Here is a 19,363-nt window from a genome sequence, read left to right on the forward strand (position 1 = left end):
CTCAGGACAAGCTAGGTGATAAGTCGAATTTCGAATACACATGCACCTTAAATCCTATCAAAATTATTCTATATAGACAGCAAATAATAATTCACTATAAGTTTTTGTTGGTCGCATTTCTGGGCAACCTGCATTATGATTCATGACATACCCTTGAACTAACTCCACTTCTAGAAATGAGTTTTTAGAAAAAAACTGTCCTCCATTCTTCACTTCTACCTTACACGATTTGTCATAAGGTAGAAGGATATTCAAACACACTATCTAGTTGCAAATGACAAATTAATGGCTCGTTCCAGAATCGCATCTTTTTAATCTGTTACGTCATACCGTCCAATCAGAGCGCAGATCTACGTCTATCTACGAATCAGAGCAAAGTCTGCTCGCTCTCTTTCCTCCGAGATGTAATTCTGGAACTCTACATAAGTGAAAATGATATTTTTTTAATTAGCCGCCATTTCGTTAGCCATGAAAAATTTCAAGTGAAATTAAAGGGCCCGATACACCATTAACTCAGCGACCAGGTATTGAAAACTCCCCTTACCCTATTAAAAAACAGCAGATTGGGCTTCTCCCAGTCGGTAGTGGATTGAATATGCAGGGAAAAAAAGAAGACAAGTTTTTCGCTTTCAAATGGAAAATCTACCTACCCATTTCGTTATAAAGCCGGAAAATATAGGCGTATGAAATTTTCGTTAGCCCGCTTGTGCATAAGTTATCGATGAATATTGTGAAATGAGTGATGAAATTATAAGCATAAAAATGATTTTCTTCATGGGACGAGCATTTAATTCATTCCTGGGCTTTTTTTCCTTTTTTTTAAACATACCTACATTACCGCGCTTTTTGTTGCGCTACTGCTTTTTCATTTTACATATTGTTCACAATCTGTGGTTCTTAAATAGTCGAAAAGTCCTACCAGCAATATCAAAGACTAATTAATTAATAGCTTTTCTTCAGTAACATACTGCAATCATAAATCTTGGTTGAAAATCTGTTTCCATTTCCATATTTCAAATCTGAAAAGCGGTCAATGTTCAGAATTCAAATATCTCCTTCTATGATTTTTCATTTCGAAATTTCCGTCATCATTCCGTCTCCTTCAAAATTCTAAAAATTATAGTAATTCAACAAGGTCTCTAAAGGTCAAATAGTTCCAGCAATCGCATTTAAATTTCAGTATTCAATTTTGATTAACATCTCATTATTTCGAAAAGATGGCACTAAAAGCGTCTCGTCCTTGCTTCTGCGCGTATAATAGAACCATGGATCTAAGAACCCCAAGAAATGTTAAATTAACAGCGTTTTTCCGAAGGTAAAATTGGTAAAGAAGGCGGTGTTCATACTAACCACTCATATTTGGATTTACAGAAGTTTTGCATTTCGGACAGTTCGAGATAGATTACCTGTAATTCTAACCAAAACTATTGATAGTTTATCTCAGAAAAAAGATGATATCGCAAAAGAGTATGGAAGTGTGAGTTCGAGAACATTTTCAAATTGATGAGAGAAATTTGTCTGAATTTACTCATAACTATGCATTTTAGGAAGCAAGAGACGAAATTAAGACCGTAGTGGGAAAGCTCTCTAGACTCAAATATGAAATTCAAACTAACAAACCATTAAAAAATATAAGATCTCAAGCTCCTGATGCAGCAATTTATAACGAATACATTCGAGAACGAGATGGAATGGAAGGAGTACCCACCCCTTTTCATACCGTTTGGCTGTTGGTCGAATGCTACATGTATAGAAAAATTTGGGAAGCATTTGAGAAAACGTAGGTTGTGAATGAATGTATTAATAAGAAGCTCGTATAGAATGAAGCTTTTCATAGACTGCATATATCAAGAAAAGTACTCATGGTGAATTCAATCTTTTAGGAAATACCTGAAGGATTTTGATCCCTTCCGATTCAATAAAGAGGAACTCTTCCGTAGTGGGGTTCCCCAAATAAAAGAAACGTTGGCTCAACTGCAAAATTTTGCTAAGAATCCCCTTGCTAACAAAGAAGATTTTTGTACTTTATTACAGGTTTGTAGTAAATCTTATTGAATATTTAGTCAACTTTTCGTCCCATCAAAATATTTCCTTTGAAATATTGTAATAAATATTAGACTAATAACATCAAAATTTCCCTTATTGAAATGATAATAATATTGAGGGACCTTAATTTGTCATGAATGGTTTATTCAATAAAATCTTTTCATGTATTAATATTTCTAGATCAATCTCTGGAGTAACAAATGCGACTTGTCGTTAAGTCCAGATGGGGTGAATCCAATCCTAGGTGATCAATTGTCTGAGTTGTCAAAAAATGTCCTGGTTAATGATTCTGAAAAAATATGGAATGCACTTCAAAGTTCAGAGGGGGAAGCCATAGGTAAAGTTGCTCTTGAATACGTTTATTCCAAATAGCTGTAGAATAGGTATTTGGCTTTGGCTTATTAATCTCTACCAAGAAAAAGTGTGTTCCTCTAATATTGGGAGCATTTGAGTTAAAAATTGGAAGAGAGTTTTTGTAAAATCATTATACCGAGAGATTTTGATTGTTGCATGAATTAGCTTTGCAGATTCACATTTCCAATTATATTTTCACCAATGCATTGAAATAAGTGATTTATGCTTTAGCTAGTTATTCTGAATTTCTAGTAATTTTATCTATTAGAGGTCGACTAAAACACTTCCTAAAATCATTAGAATGCATATATAATCATCTTATCTTGTTAGTTGATTAAAACTGGGTTATTAACGTATTCTAATTTTTCTTTAAGTTTTGTGAAAGTATTTATTTAATTGAGTACATATTATGTTATTGTTGCATTTCTTGTTCTTGGTTGTAGAATAACCATGAAGGTATCAGAAAGTTTAGTGCCATAATCAGTGTCAATATTGTAAAAATCTTCAATTGGTGCTTAATTCATAATTATTCTTCATGTTCCCATTGCATGATTGTGGTAGTTTGCTAACATATGTTCATTTAATCTGTTGTGCTTTGTTGATCAAAGAAAGGTAAGTGCTTCAAACACTAAACAATACTAACTTTTCATTCCCATATTTTATTCTGGACCTATTATAAAGAATATTTTATCCATTCATTTTCAGATATCATTCTGGATAATGCAGGAGCAGAATTGCTTTCAGATCTGTGTGTAGCTCATTATTTAACTGAAAAAAATTTAGTTAAAAAGGTGAATTTTCACGTCAAATCCTTGCCGTGGTTCATGTCTGATGTAATGCTCAAGGATATCAAATGGATGTTGAAAGAGATGAGCGAAAACGAGTGTGAATTATTGAAGTCGTTTGGAGAGATTTGGTCGAAAAATTTCGAAAATAACACTTGGTCAATAAAATCCAGCGATTTCTGGACACTGCCAGTAGAATTTGAAATGATGCATAAATATGATAGAGAATTGTACAAGCACCTGGCGTTGTCCAAACTTATTATATTCAAGGGAGATCTGAACTACAGAAAATTATTCAGGGAAATGTTTTGGTGCGCCGAAACACCTGTTGCTGATGCTCAAGGCCAATTTGCACCAGCTCGGCTTTGTGCCATTAGAACATGTAAAGCAGAAATTATTTGTGGTTTACCAAACAATTTGGCTGATGAGTTAGATGTGAAAGATCCGTTATGGATGGAAAGTGGGAATTATGGGGTTATTCAGTTTTCTGACAAGATTGTGCCGCTCATGGATGAGGAGGACCTTGATAATTTGAAAGATATGTTTCATTACTGGACTCCTACAAAAAAAGATATAGCGGTTGCCATTACATGTGATGCTTGATTCGATTTATTTTTGTTCATTCACGAATCATACTCTTCTTATTGAATTTCTACTTTTTCAAAGTTTATAATGAATAAAATCGTTGAAACCAATACGTTTTATTGGATGTGAGTATCTTTTCGAATCTTTCATTCTAAGGAGGTTGTTGACACTACCTGGGAAATCCATTTGGCATGAGACTCCAGGTCACTTAGTAGCCGTTTTCAATATACAACCTCAAATATCAAAATTCATTTGATACATTTTTTTGCCATGAAATTAGTTTGGGGATCGGTGAGTTGTATCTCTACTACCCTCCATAGTCATGAGTTTCATTACAGTGACTCTAACTCTTCTTAGAGTCACTGTAGGTTTGATTATAGTGACTTTATACCCACATATATAATAAAGGTGAAGGGGTATGTAGTCACTGTAGGTTTGATTATAGTGACTATATACCCTATTTGGGATGAGACTCCTTGTCACTTAGTACCCGTTTTCAATATACAACCTCAAATATCAAAATTCATCTAATACATTGTTCTGCCATGAAATTAGTTTGGGGATCGGTGACTTGTATCTCTACTACCCTCCATAATCATGAGTTTTATTACAGTGACTCTAAATCTTCTTAGAGTCACTGTAGGTTTAATTATAGTGACTTTATACTCCCATATATAATAAAGGTGAAGGGGTATACAGTCACTGTAGGTTTGATCGATTTTTAGCGCCATCTACCGAAAAATTGAGGAATTGTTCATACCGTGTACTAGCGACCCTTAGATAGTCTCGATTAAAACTTGTTGAAAGTCAATCGTGTCAGGGACGTATTGAGGAGATGGATATTCTTGATTTCAGTCGAAATTAATTTTGTAATGAAAGAGGGTGAAACCAAGCTGTATTCAATGAAATATTCATAGTGGTTGATCATCATTTTCAGATATAGTCTTGGATAATGGAGGAGCAGAGCTAGTAGCGGACTTGGCATTAGGCGATTATCTCATGTCGAAAGGGGTTTGTAAAAAAGTTATTTTTCATTGCAAGAAGATCCCTTGGTATATTTCCGACGTAACTACCAACGATGTAAAATGGACCCTAGACCAACTGTGCAAAACGTACGAAGAGCCAATGATGCAACAATTAGGGGACCAGTGGTCCAGATATTTCGATTCCCATCTTTGGATACTCAGAACGAGCGATTTCTGGACTCTACCAGTGGATTACGCCATGATGCACAAGTACGATAGGATGCTTTACGACGACCTGAGCGCGTCCAAAATGATATTCATAAAAGGGGACGCAAGTTACCGGAAAGTGTTCAGAGAAATGTACCATAATCCCGAAATAACACTGTCAGATGCCCAGGGATATTTCGGTCCGTCCAAATTATGTTGCATTCGAATTTTGAAATCGGAAATCGTTTGTGGTTTTCCAAAAGGTCTTGCCGATAAATGTGAAGGGCAGAATTCGAAATGGATGGAAGTTGGGGAATATGGGACTATTCAATTCTCAGATAAAATTGTTCCGTTGATGGGGGAAGACAATTTACATATATTGTCGTTCGGTACGCCCATGAGAGAAGAATCTGCGCTTTCAGGATGGTCTGGCACGGCGCCCATGGCTGATTTCGGTGCGGTATGCTTGTGCAGGAATTAATCGACTTATTGTAACTTATATTTCAATCTTACTTGATTAAAACTTGTTTCGGAATTTCTAGAAAAACTATATCTAGGATTAGTTCAATTCAACAGCGTGAGTAGCTTGACATACCTTGCTCAAAAATGTGCGTAGAAAATTAACTTCTTGCACTAGAAACACATTTTCAGCATTTTCTGGAATTTTTTAGAGTTTTTACTACCAATCTCTAGAACAAAATCGATTTTTTCTACTTGATTTGCTCCTGACAAATTAGTGCAAGAATTTACGCTGGAACAAATCGTTTATTTCAATTTTTTAATTGATTTTCTTCCAGAGATTGGGAGTGAAAACCTTAAAAAGTTTCAGAAAATGCAAATCCTCCCAGATTGAATTTCAATCGACATCCAAATTTTCAGCGTCATTGGGGAAAGGTGTATGTTTGCATATGACACACACACAAACAAATATGGTCCTCGTATCACCTTAATGGCGTAAGTAAAAACCGTAGGGGTGAATCTCATTCCTTGTAGGCTTATGATTTTTTTTTGTAATATCAATTGTGGATTAATTGTCACGAGTTTAACATTTGTTTACAAGCTTGTTGATCAAACTAATGTTTAACTTGACAAGAAGTTGCTTACCGTAACCGGGTGTCACAAGTATAGTTAGTAGAGCGTATAATCGCTATTGTACTAGTGCTGCCTATGCTCATCCGGTTAGAAGAGCAAGAGCTACAACCTTCGCAAAGATCGGCTAATACGTTTAACTTCACGACTAAATCCCTTTTTCACAGCAACACGAATTAATAACTACCAGTAGGTAGCGGTACAATAAAAGAATCATTTGTTTCAATGCCTCATTAACTCAACCACATTTGAGGTGGAAAAATAATAACTAAAATTAATTCAGAACACCCATTATTATTAAAATCGAAAAATGTTACGATACAAATCTAACTAGCCCACTATTTACCATCACTCAGAGTATTAACAGAAAGACCATTCTATCGAGAAAGAGTAGATGCTGACCATGGTTTCGGTCTTATTTGACCTCGTCAGATCACTACTGCCATAATACTCCTTTCTGAAATTTCTCGTAGGTCTTGAAAAAGAGGGTTTAATAGATACAAGTTTTCAAAGGATCAGTTTTATTCAATTAAATATTTGGTTATCATTTACGAATTATTATTGATAAGTAAGCATTTATAAAACATCGACACAATTGAAATTGCACTTATTATTAATTGATTATATAATAGTTGATGAGTCATTCAGCAAGAATGTTCTTTATATCTTTATACTTGTATCGGTAACGAATATTGGTTTATCTTATAATCTACTACCGAATTGAAGTAGAATATTCATAACAGTCATAACAATTATACTTAAAAAAACTCAACAAATTAAATTCTTCTAAACAAAACGAAACTTAAATATCATTTATAGAATAAAAAAATACAGTACCTATCAGATTCCATCAAAAACTAATAATAATAACGAGAAGCGTAAAAGGTAGGTGTTTTACGCTTCTGAGTAAAGCTTCAAATTCAAAACATTTTCAATGTATATAAATTGGGCAATTGGGCACTGTCGGACCACAACTGCAACGACAACTAAAATTCACTTGTGTTTCATGTTGCAGCAGTGAGTACGTCATCCGTTCTTCGTTGTGAAGCAAGCTTTTTCTTTCCTTTGTCGGCAAATACCGACAGCTCTCGGATCGCTTCGAAGCATTGTCAAACCAATGACGAGCGTCTTATAATTTTATGGGATTTTTATTGCCGTTGCAAGTTGGGATTTCTGTTGGTCGGTGAGTACGCGCCTCTGTACTTTTAAATGACTACAATTCAGACTGTCGCCTCATCTCATGTTATTTTTCATGCTGCTCCTTTCAATGTTGTGTTGAATCAACTGGAACAGTATCCCCAGTATATTGTTGATTCGGATCAGGATTCTGATCGTAAGTTTCAGCTGCGAATTGTTGGTTTGGATCGCTTTGATATTGCTCTACCATTCCTTCTGGATAATCCTGATTTGGATCATTTTGGTAATGTTGGTTCTCGTAAGAATATTGGTCATATTGCTGATTTGGGTCGGTTATGTATTCACCGTTGGGGCCCGTTTGATACCCAGTGTTTGGGTCGTATTGATAATTGGGATCGTACTGTTGCTGGTTATATTGATCTTCAGATGCGTATTGTTGATCGTATTGCTGTTCGGTGTTTGGATCATATTCCGTGTATTGTACTTCGGATTGTTCAGGAATAGTTTGCTGCGTATCAACTGGTGGAGTCTCTTGTTCTTCAGGATTATGTACTTTCGGCTCATCTGTTAGTTCTTTCTGGTATTGAGGATGTTCTTGCTCTGTAGGCTTGCCTGGTTCATGATTTTCTTCTTGTGACTGCTGATTGGTCATTGGTTCTTCTGATTTTTCTCGATATTCTTGTGCATTGCCAGCTGAATGACTTCTTTCATCTGGAATTGAATCATAAAATCGATCTAAATAAGGATCCACTTGTATGGCTAAATAACTTAAAGATGACTTATTACAAAAATGAACTGTTACTCATTTCAGTCTTTCAATGAGTGCATGCCTAGTCTAAAGGTACATTGTCTATTTCCTTCAAAACCCCTTAAATTTTGTTTTTTTTAACGCAAATATAGATAACTAGCAAAGGAACTTGCATATTTTTTTTTTCAAATATATCCAGAAATCATTGACAGCACCTTATAGGGAGTGTAATGGAACAAGAAAATAATAAAATGGGCAAGATTCAAGAATTCAGGATAATATTTCGAAATAAGAGATATCAGCTGAAATAAATAATAGCTAGAAAAATCTTTAATAAAAATGAAGATGATAAACTTGAGACAATTGAAAATAAGCGACTGTGTAGTGTGTAATAATAATGAAGAAGAAGTAACTATTATTCATCATAACTAATGGAGCATGATCAGCTAAAATACTTAATTTATGTACACGTTTTTCTAATATTTAGTACTAAGTACCTTCACTTTTGTAAGATGGTCGCTCTGACATAGTGAACCTACTATTCAATAGACTTAGGCTAGTTTGTAGCTCCCGTATTTCCTCCCTAGAAAGAAAAAAATGCATATTACCTCCGATTTTTCCAGTGCTGTTACATCTTTCAAGCATTTCCACACCTCTCGCAGTCGTGTATGTAATTCTAGGTTCTCTAAAGCTAAATTTGCCCTTTGATCCCTATCGCAAAACAGAATAGTTTCAGTTATACTCTTTGAATTCAATGATACACAACATTGACAATTTTGCCGACACACTCTTGGCAATTCTGAAGAATATTTTATGGTAAAGGAAACACTCTTTCAAATAAGAAACAAATTTTGGTGCGTACCAGAAAGATATTGTTGCGTACGACCCTAGACCCAAGGTAGGCCTCTGTCGTTATTTTCCTCTATTAGAATTTTTTAGTTCAATTTTTAATTTTATAGTCTTTGGGGCAATGAATTGTTTTCAAATTCATTTCGAACCGCCTTTTCATAATTGATTTACGAAATCTGAGATTCAAAATAATGGGGGGTGGATATGCATTTTGCAGGGCGTCATTCAAATTACTAACCTTACGAGATTTGGGGACCACTTTGACGCTAATATCTAGTTTAATTGGCTCCTTGCGTTTGGTTGGTTGGACTGAAGTTGAAGCGGACGCGTTTTTTGGGCTTTCTCGGTCCATTCCTACCAAACACAAGTTGCATTAGAAATTTTCCGGAAAATAATAATTTTCTTGTTATTTAGTTGGTTAGTTTTTTCGTTAAACCAGATGTCATTTAACATTCCTGTAAAATCATTTCGATAATAATATTATAGATTTTACTTCGAATTATTGATGTGATTCTATTCAGTTCTGAGGTTCGTACTATCGAATATAAAGGGTGAGTTTTTGACATACATTTTGACAGAAGATTTCCTGAGGTCAAAAGAAAGTGGGAGTGAAAACCCTAAAGAGTTGCAGAAGATGCAGAATCCTCCTAGATTGAGTTTCAATCGATGGCATAGATTTAGCTTGTTATTCTGACGGAAATTTAATTTTTCCAGTGGTGGCTGAGCTCATTATGAAACTTTATCTGGGCCGTATCGGAGAAAATCGTGAAGGAAAAAAGTGTTTCTTTTTGACCTCAAAAATCAATCTTCTGTTGTATTAAATGTACGATCAAAAACTCACCAAGAAGAGGTGAAATACGCAATTGAAACAAAAGTGGTAAATACCTTGGATATGGAAACTACAAATATTTCACATCAATATCAAATCAATGTGAAATATTGGTAGTTTTTTTTCAATTGCTAGAAAACATTAGGCAATTTTTTATTCCTTTAATGTGGACTCCATATATTTACTCAAAATATACTATGATATTGAAATGAAGCGAACTGCAAAAAAGGGTACCTATATTTATTTTAATTTCATGGCTTGACATCTGAATTAAAATTGCCACATATTCTCTTAACTCTTGATAAAAATTAATCATGTTTCTTACTTATGCTTAGCATTTACATCCTCTAATTTAACGGTAAGTGCCTGACATTCAGCTGACAGTTTATCCATGAGTTGATTTTGGGTTTTGATCTTGCCTTCTAGCTCAGCTACTGTAGCCTCTGCAACAATAAGGCCATGTTATACATATCCCTTGTCAACTCATGGAGAAACTCTTCTCAATCCTAACTTATATGTGGTGTGGTGAGTTCATGCAGAGTAATTGAGAACTAATACCTAAGAAAGAGGCCAGTCTCATGGGCAGATGGCAAACACATCCACACCATTCTCCAATTAGATTGATCCCTTTCTTGGGTATCAGTTCTTAGTTACTCTCCATAAGCTCACCATTAAGGGTAATGCATAAAGCATCAAGTGATTGAGTGGTCGGCTTATCCTTTTTTTGATACCAAAAATATGCAATGCGCACAGATAATAATAATTAAGAAATAAAGCCAAGAACGACGGACTCAAATTCGGATTTTCGATTAAGAGAAGATTAGCTACTACTAAAACTGGCATCCTGATAATTCCCATAAGATTATTAGTCAAGATTCAACAGAAATCGAGAAAATCATGTAATGGCTTCTCTATAGGACTTTTCTGACAGGTACCTACCATGTTTCGACTCGAGATCATGGATTAAGGATCCTAATTCTTCCCTATCTTCTTTTTTCTGGGTTGGCGAAGGAAGAGCTATTGAATCAGCTGGATGAGCAGGTCTTCTGGTCGATTCTTCTGATAGGGCAGCGTTAAGTTTCATCTGAAAAACAAGGCACCTCAAATTTGAATCTTAATGACTTTCCACAATGATATAAGCATCGACCATTCTGGTTTGAGTCTTTCTATGAAATCTATTTCGACCATCTTGACTGACGAAAAGTTCCATTCTCAAAATTTGAAACCCTCGCCAAAGGACTCGCTATTTTCGATACTAACCTCCTTCTCCAAAGAGGCCAATTGCTCGTTCAACCTCAAATTTTCTCTTCGACTGTGAATGAGGTCGGCATCAGCTCTGTCGGACCTTTGCCTTAAGGATTGCAGCTCCGCTTGCAACCTCGCTATTTCTTGCTTGTAGTGTCTCTCATTGCGCTCATTTGCGAGCTGAAGGGAGGAGATTTGTTGCTCCAGAGCACTCTTCTCGGCACCAGTCACTCCTATATCTGATTGTAGAGTAACTGTGGAGAAAGTTCATAAGGAAATTTCGGGGTATATTCACTCTGAGGCAGTTCTACCAATACAAGCTGTTTATTTGATTCGGTTTACGAAATAAGATCACATACTTATTTTACTTTGCATGTCCTTCTTCAGCTCATCGATTAGAGCTTGTTTTTGAGCGCATTCCCTTCTCAGATCGCCATTTTCTCTTCTCTGTTTATCTAACTCCATTTGTAATTTATTGGTTGTTTCCCATTGTACACCTAGTTCTGTTGTTAGCTGTTCAATTTGTTGGGTATACCTTCTCTCTACAGCACCTCGTTCCTCTGATATCCTACGGCTCTGTTCACAAAAAATAAAACATTTTTTGTATTTTCTCTTTCGGTAATATACATTAATTTATTGTATATTTATTTATATTGTTGTGTCTCACTTGGTCTGCTATCGCGTCCCTCAGTTTGCTGTGTTGGCGTTCCAACTCATCTTTTAACCTTCTTATTTCCATTTCAGCAGCATTCTTTTCGTACTGCGCATGTTCTGCAGCATCTAAACTCCTTTTAACAGCATCCGTGGAATCATTCTCCTTGTATTTCAACTTTGTAATAGCGTTCTCGAGTTTTGCAACTGATTCTTGAAGTTGATTTTTTTCTCTATAATAAATCATGGTAGTTTAACTTTCGAAACTTAATATATCACCTTATTCTACCTCTGCAAGTTTTCTATTTGTCTCTTGTAAGATTCCGTACCGACACCATCCAGTATGATAGTCCCATCTGCTATTTTCCTTTTGTAACTTTCATTCTCTTCTTGTGCTTTCCTCAAATCGATCTTTGCCTGAGTTAATTGAGCCTCTAATTCGGATATTCTGGATTCGAACACTATGGAGGGTGCTTCGAAGGTTGGTTTTTTCTTCTTCGACGGTGATTTTGATTGCTGAAAATATAAGAATTCATTGCGAAAATAAAGAAATAAAAGCAAATTGAAATAATTCTCTTTATTCTTACTTTCAAAATATAACAACAATATAAACAAAATGTACTGTATGATGTGAAAAACAAAAAGGATAATTCGGTTTGTTGTCTTATAGCTCTTTTCTACCTTCTCTTACTTACTTTCTTTTTAAATTCTGTTTCAGTTTCCGTTGTTTCTGTGTCTGGCTCTAATTCATCGAACACTGATTTGAGAAATTTAGTTTTCTGTTTCTCGTGAAGGACTTCATTTTCATTTATTACTTCTTTAACCTTACTCAGAAGAGATGAAAGTTCGCTCTGAAAAAAATTAATTATTTGTTTATTTGTATCAGAGCAGAGCCGAGGTTCATTTAATTCCCGTAAAATATATATTATCAATAATTCAGATAACACCCGCTGATATAAAATCAACCAATGTTAGGATCTAAATCGAACTACCAAAACACCATCACAATTCAGATATTCAGAATCTCAGATATTATATTTTCCATTCATTTCAATGATCAACATGAGATGTATTCGAGAATGAGTCAACTTAGAATCTACCTTAAAAAGAAAAACAGACCTTATTGTTCGCTAATTTGAATCGAATACTGAATCAACTTTTTTATTCTACTTTCATCCGCACTCCAAAATTATATCCCAAACATAAATTCGTCTACTAAGCAGTAAGTGACCTTTTTCCAAACTATGAGCTTTAAAGAAATTTACTTACCTTGCAGAATCTTGACTCTTTTTCCAGTTGATCAATATAGTCGTCTTGTTGTTCAAGATAAGACAATATTTCAGGTGGAGCAGAACTGTTCTCATACTTTGGGGGCTCGCTATAATTCGATTGGATCAGAATTGGATCATTAAATAAAAACGTTTTTTTATCTCATCCATTTATAATTACATATGTAGGATTCGTTACAACGATATAAATTTCTAAATCATAAGAAAGGAAGACGGGAAATGTTCGTATGGCCATAACCATTATCTGATCTAACACCGTTAGACTCTTTTGATTGATATGTTGGCATGTTTGTATATAAAACTAAAACTACGCATATTGCATGTTTCGAAGGATTTCGCCGTTTACTTTGATATTTAAAAGAGTGGAACCTGAAACTTTGAATTTTTTTTACGATTAGAATTCGAATAATAAACTGCTCCACATGAGTTAGGGATATTGACTTAAATTGCAAAGAAATATAGTGAAAAAAAGATTTTTGTGATGAAAATTCATATTAATATGATTTCAAGTTGCAAATTAATTTTAGCCTGTAGGTCTGCAGCGTATACAGAGTGGTTAAGAAAAATCGAGTAAAATAACGACATTTTATTCCCAGAGAATTAAAGCATTTTTAGACTATCAACACAATGTATGGCCTACACAGCTTGACATCTTCTTTGCATACTACACACGAGGTTGTTGAACATTTCTTGAGGAATTTGGTTCCATAAACGGCGCAGAAGCTCTCTCATATTATTTAAGGATTCTGGAGTAGATTGATGATTATTATCTAATCTTCTTTGGAGCATATCCCATGCATGTTCTATGCAATTCAAATCTGGTGAGTGCGGAGGTATTGGTAAATGTGGAATACCAAGCTCCTCGCGCGCATTCTCAACTATGGCTGCACGGTGCGGTCTAGCGTTATCGTTTAGAAATTGAAAAGTTTCACCAATAGCAGCGTGAAGATTTGGCACAACATAGTCTTTGACATGCTCCCTATAGTGTAAGGCGGTCATATTCCCAGGACAAATGTGTAGATCTGTGCGCCCGTTGAAACATATCCCGGCCCATACCATAACACTACCCCCTAGGAATGGATGGACTTCTTGGACATAGCCACGATTACAGGGTATGCGTGGGATTGTCCATACCCTTATTCTTCGAGAATCTGATAATCGTCCATATCTGGATTTATCAGTGAAAAGGACACTACGCCATTGATCGTTCCAATTGATGATGATGATGATGATGTTGCCATGCCCATTCCAGTCTTTGACGCTTATGGTCACGTGTTAATGGAACTCCTCTTAATGGACGTCTAGAACCTAGATTCACCTCTCTCAAACGTCGTCTGATGGTTTCGATGGAAACTGCATTTTGAAAAGTATTCCGTAGCATTCTACACGTAGATGTAGACGAAACGGTGATGAAACGATCCTGAGCAGGTGATGTTTTTCGTCGCCCACCAAGCCTTGGTCTTTCCAACACGGAACCTGTCTCCCTGAACCTATTCCAAAGTCGAGATATCACACTTTGGCTGACTTGGAGCCTTTCCGCTACAACAACCTGAGTTAGGCCAACCTGTAGCATTCCGATAGCCCTATTAGCCTCAGCGTTTGTTAATTTACGTCTTGGTATTTTCAGAAGACTCGTTTCAAATCGAAGCCGTTGATAAACTGACATTTCAAAATAAGAACATTCATGAAGCATATGCAAAGAACCAAACTTCAGAAAAAAGGAGACCAGATTGAAGAAATGTCTCACTGATTTTTATTGGATCGATTCAAGTTGTTATTGAGTTTAAAATGATTTTACAGCGATTTTCTCGAAGATTACATACTTTTAAAAACGATTGAATACGATATCCCTAACTCTTGTGGAGCAGTGTATTTATTATTTTCCCTTATTTCTTGATTGAGCAATGCTTAAGATCCTCCTAGTTCTTTATAAATCGTGGAAATTTGTCATGATATACTCACTCATTGTTCTTGTCAGGAATAGTGGCTGTTGTGGTGTTGAGGCTGGTCTTGAAATGCGGATAATAATATTTCTTCGAAATTATAGGCGGGTAGTATGGTGGGTAGTAACGACGAGGCCTAGAAACCTTACTTTCGACGCTTATTATCGATTGATTATCGGTTTCTTCTCCCGCGCTATCTATATCCCTGTAGCTCCTTCTTATGGGGGTGTAACTCTCGGCAAGCAGGATGCGAAGTCTGGAAACAGCTTCTCGATAGGCAGTATCTGCATAGTCTGGCTTTTTTCTGAACTCCATCCTCGGTACAGCACTCTTCCTGGAAATGGTGCACGTAAATCGATTTCTGAAAGGGGCTCAAGCAACAGAAAAATAGGTAATGTGAAAAACAACTGGGAATTCTCTTATTCATAACTAAATGTTTCCAACATGATGTAGTTTAGCTTATTTTCATCGAAATTTTTTATTTGCATCTTGTGATAATGCATATTTTCTTGTAAATTTGGAATAATCCTTGGTATAATAGACACCAACAACAACACAACAATCCAGAGATTGTCAAGATGAATTTTCAAAAAATAAAATAAAAATTGTATTAAAAAAACTAGGATTTCGTACATTTTTTTTTGAGATGATCAGCGATTGTCTTCAACTCTTTCAAAAATTCTATCGGATATAACAAAAAGACGGCTGCATAAGTGGATACAGGGTCAGTCATTGACTTGTACATAAATTTCAACAGTAGATTTTTGCCTTTTTCCTTAATCATTTTTTCCGATTCGACCTAGATAAAAAGAATAAAAAGATATAAATAAGTTTCCATTATTAGCTATGCCACCTTAGGAGAAAAAATTCGCTTCACGATAACAAGCTGAATCCATGACACTATATACACTCTGGTGATCTTTTAAACAGATTTGCATTCGACTGAATTACCCAATTTTTTAAAATGGTTAAATATCCATTATACCAGGCGTTCAACTAACATTTCAGAGTTGGGTTCTTTGAGTTTCTGGTATTTTATGGTTTGTGATGGTCATAATGAAGAAACTGGAAGTTGTGGGTGAAATTTTTGTATTTGGATAAGATTCATCACATCAATAAAAAGCTATATTCCAAAAATTATTCCGTTCGATGAGATCGTTCGTGAAATATAACTCAAAATTAAATTTTTTTATGGATTGCGAACAACCTGTATTTTATGTTTCTCTTGATCTCAGAAAACTTCTGCTTTAATATATATAAGTCAAGGACTCACCCTGTATATCAAACTAAAATTTTGTTGTTTTTGGGCATTTTGAATTGTAGAAGGCATATATTAATGGTTCATTTTGATTTAACGCTCGATGTTGCAAAAAAAACACCAGAAGCCCTTTTTGGTTACTTTTATAAATTCAATTTTTTTTTAACTTTTCACTTTCTGAAATCCATCTTCAATTTTCTGACCTAACACTAGTCAAGCGTAGAAGCGTAGAATATAAGAAGTTCGTTGGTTCAGTAGTGATTTTAAAGCTGATATAATAAATCATTTTAAAACGTATCATGTCAGGTAAAGTTCACTGAACTTGCCTTACTGTAAAACCAAAGATTAACTTACCCTTCAGTAAAACACCTGCTTAAAAGGGTCACTGCAAGCACAGCTGTCAGTTATACTATTACACCTGAAGCAGACGAAACAATATGCACTTGTTTCGCTTGCTTCTGGTCACTTCGCACTTGTTTGTATTGAAGTTGGATTGGTCATTCATTTTTCAATCGATAAATGGGGTAATAGTGGACACTATCTCAAGGTGGTTCATAAAAATAACCCTTCGAGCTATAGGGAAAGCATGCATGTATGCTCTGAGAATACTTGATACTACATAGTAATTCTGTTTTATTAATCTATGAATTCTGGTGAATATAGATCTGTGGTCAAACTTACACAATGAGCACGTAAAGATTGGAATATATATTAATTTTCTCAACCTCCATTCAATATCAAAGAAAATCTCAATTTCTATTTAATTGCTCCATAACTCTAAAAACGCTTTCGCATCATTACTATTTGGTATTTTATCAAATGTTTGATGAATTAGAGTTTCCCGAGTAGTATATTTTTAATGCGTCATTTTTCAGAGTAACCATTCTTGATTCGTCATTAGAAGCAAAATTTTGACTCTGTTTAGTAGCTTTCGAAACTTAAAGCTGTGAATTGGATGGAATACATTGACCAAAATCACTAATTTTTGTGAAAGAATGTACGCAGAAATAGAGAAACTATTTGAACAATAATTCCAGCAAACAAGTCCTTAGTGCAACATAGTTTCTAAACGCCAAATAGGATTTTGCAGCATTTTCCGTTAGTTTTTCACACGAAAATGTATTACAACTACAAACAGTACAAACAGTAATAATTTATCTACAATCGAATTTATTTTGCACCCTTAACTACGCCTCTGTATTGATGACCGCTTCTTTCTTTTCTTCTGACCCACTACTCCCATACTTCGTCAAAGAGTTCCTCTCTGTGGATGGCTACCGAAGGCCTAAATTTACGGGAAACGACAGGGACGTATTGAGGGACGTTCGAAACAATATAAAAACTTGTTTGCGTCAAGACAATGGAAAGCAATATTTTCAAGTAAATGTAAGGGAATCAGCATGCCTATAAATAGCTAAAGTAAAGTTTTCGAAAAATTATAGACGAAATCAATTACACTATATGGATATGTCAATGTTTAAAAATTGCTGTCGATCACTGTAAATTTTGTGGCACAAAAAAGTACTAAATTTACAGTGATCTTACCTGAAACAAGGGCATTCACACAAATATGTAGTCATTTCTAGGGACTGAGCTTGCTTTTCATAAGAAATTTTTCGAATAAAATCACATTTAAATTTTTCTTGTATTTTGATATCTCACCACTTACATGGTTACTAAAAATTATTGAAATATCACTTCTACTTGCTATATTTTCATATCAGTATGGCTGTATATTAGAGTATGAATTAAGTTTTAAATGTGTCAACCAACAAGTTCTCTACAGAATTAAAAAAACTCTTCTCTCATTTCGAAGTAATAAAATTAACTATAATTTTGATTTTTTAGATAAGTATACCTTTGGAAGGAATCATTCTACTCACTTGCTTCTCTTCTTTTTCTCTTGTGTAGGAGTAGAGATGGGTCTGCCGGAGTACAAATTTTTCAAAATACCCAATCGTGGCCTGGCCAAATAGCCACTGCTTGGTCTCGGTTTCTTGGTACCTACCATCGTTGAATTGCTATACATTATCTTCATCTGAGTTTGAATACGAAAAGGATCAAATTCGCTTTGCGCAACCCCTTTTATAACTTCTCTTTGGGCCGTTTTCGTTTGATCGATCACCAGGGCAACTCGAAGAATTATCAGATTTATCATATAATCGGGAAATGCTTCAATTACATTTACAGGATGATCCAAAAATTCATATGCTGTATGTTTGGGGAGAGCTGAATCGATTAGGATATTGTGATCCAGAATCAAAATCCTTCTTTTTCAAGTGGGTATATTTAGGATCCTGATACAGTTAGACCAGAATCTATCTTCGAATGTTTTCGCAAAATATTTAACTTCTTTCGTTATCGGAATAATAATTACAACTGCTTGACTAGACTTTTTTCCTGTAAAATCTTCGATTATTATTCGATTTTCTTAAGGTAATTGCAGACAATCTAGATTCGAAAATATGCAAAACCTCTATGTACTGGGTGGGCAAATTTCGATGTTTTAGCAATACAGCTTTTAAACCAGAGGAGATAGACAAAATCTGATACCCCATTCTCGTTCTCTTTTTCTGAGAATCTTACAATAGTAGTAGTGATTTTTGGCCACTTTCTTTTGTTTTCGAGTTATAAGCAAAAATTGGAAAAATGGCGATATCGAAATAAATTCATATCTCCGCTAATACTGATGATAGAGCTCTGAAATTAAAACATTATACAGGCACTTTTTATGTAGAATCCAGGGGTGTGCTCGCCTCTTTAGCAGGATTTTCAATTACGAAGCTATGACCCAAAGTTGTTTTTTTGAATGGAAACACCAGATTTCTGTGCAATTTTTTGAAAGCTTAATTTTTACTGATTTCAAAAATATATAACATCATATGGTTTATATCAATATAAATAATAGAAAATGGTCAAAAAACTTTTTTCTCAATATTTCTATGCTTTCAATTTTTGACGAGCACAAAAAAATAGAGCTTCCTATAACAAGAGCAGTCTCCTCTCGGCAATGCCATTCTTTCTATGCTTTTTACCGATTTTCACAAAATTTGAATCTAGATATATTTCCTTTTATTACCAATTAATAATATTTCATAAATTTTTATAATAATGAAAGGACTTCTATAAGGAGACAGTGGTAATCATACGATGCTATATTTTTCTATTCTCATCAAAAGTGAAACCATAGAAATATTGCGAAAAAAAGTTTTTGAACATTTTCTATTATTTATATTGATACAAACCACATGATGTTACATGTTTTTGAAATCAGTAAAAATTAAGCTTTCCCATTTAAAAAAACATAACTTTGGGATTGGGTCATAGCTTCGTAATTAAAAATCCTGCTAAAAAGGCGAGCACGCCACTGAATTCTATATGAA

At 34.9% G+C, this 19,363-nt stretch overlaps 2 protein-coding genes across 7 annotated transcripts; one reads left to right on the top strand and one right to left on the bottom strand.

The window, feature by feature from the left end:
• The first annotated feature begins 1,059 nt into the window (after positions 1–1,059).
• Positions 1,060–5,477, top strand: LOC123321766 (damage-control phosphatase ARMT1-like). 2 transcript variants are annotated; one of them, XM_044909519.1, is made up of 6 exons: positions 1,060–1,315; positions 1,372–1,477; positions 1,548–1,780; positions 1,884–2,034; positions 2,227–2,383; positions 4,708–5,477. In XM_044909519.1, the coding sequence occupies exons 1-6, from the start codon at positions 1,218–1,220 to the stop codon at positions 5,421–5,423; spliced, it is 1,461 nt and encodes a 486-aa protein (XP_044765454.1). In that variant the 5' UTR covers positions 1,060–1,217; the 3' UTR covers positions 5,424–5,477. The 2 variants fall into 2 exon arrangements, with proteins under 2 accessions (XP_044765454.1, XP_044765464.1); XM_044909529.1 differs by lacking the exon at positions 4,708–5,477 and adding an exon at positions 3,106–3,880 and having other exon boundaries at positions 1,063–1,315.
• A 1,442-nt stretch (positions 5,478–6,919) lies between these two features.
• Positions 6,920–18,144, bottom strand: LOC123313811 (serologically defined colon cancer antigen 8 homolog). Of its 5 annotated transcripts, none has more exons than XM_044898843.1 (12): positions 17,864–18,144; positions 14,742–15,056; positions 12,760–12,868; positions 12,186–12,341; positions 11,780–12,006; positions 11,507–11,723; positions 11,199–11,415; positions 10,855–11,093; positions 10,534–10,678; positions 9,004–9,119; positions 8,525–8,627; positions 6,920–7,879 (listed from the first exon to the last, which is right to left on the bottom strand). In XM_044898843.1, exons 1-12 carry the CDS (start codon positions 18,136–18,138, stop codon positions 7,296–7,298), a joined length of 2,703 nt encoding a protein of 900 aa, XP_044754778.1. In that variant the 5' UTR covers positions 18,139–18,144; the 3' UTR covers positions 6,920–7,295. The 5 variants fall into 5 exon arrangements, 4 of the variants coding, with proteins under 4 accessions (XP_044754778.1, XP_044754787.1, XP_044754796.1 ...); XM_044898852.1 differs by lacking the exons at positions 8,525–8,627; positions 9,004–9,119 and adding exons at positions 8,414–8,499; positions 9,920–10,037 and having other exon boundaries at positions 6,921–7,879; XM_044898870.1 differs by lacking the exon at positions 9,004–9,119 and adding an exon at positions 9,920–10,037 and having other exon boundaries at positions 7,668–7,879.
• Positions 18,145–19,363: the final 1,219 nt, after the last annotated feature.

This window comes from Coccinella septempunctata, chromosome 1, assembly GCF_907165205.1.
Source record: "Coccinella septempunctata chromosome 1, icCocSept1.1, whole genome shotgun sequence".
Taxonomy (NCBI): Eukaryota; Metazoa; Arthropoda; class Insecta; order Coleoptera; family Coccinellidae; genus Coccinella; species Coccinella septempunctata.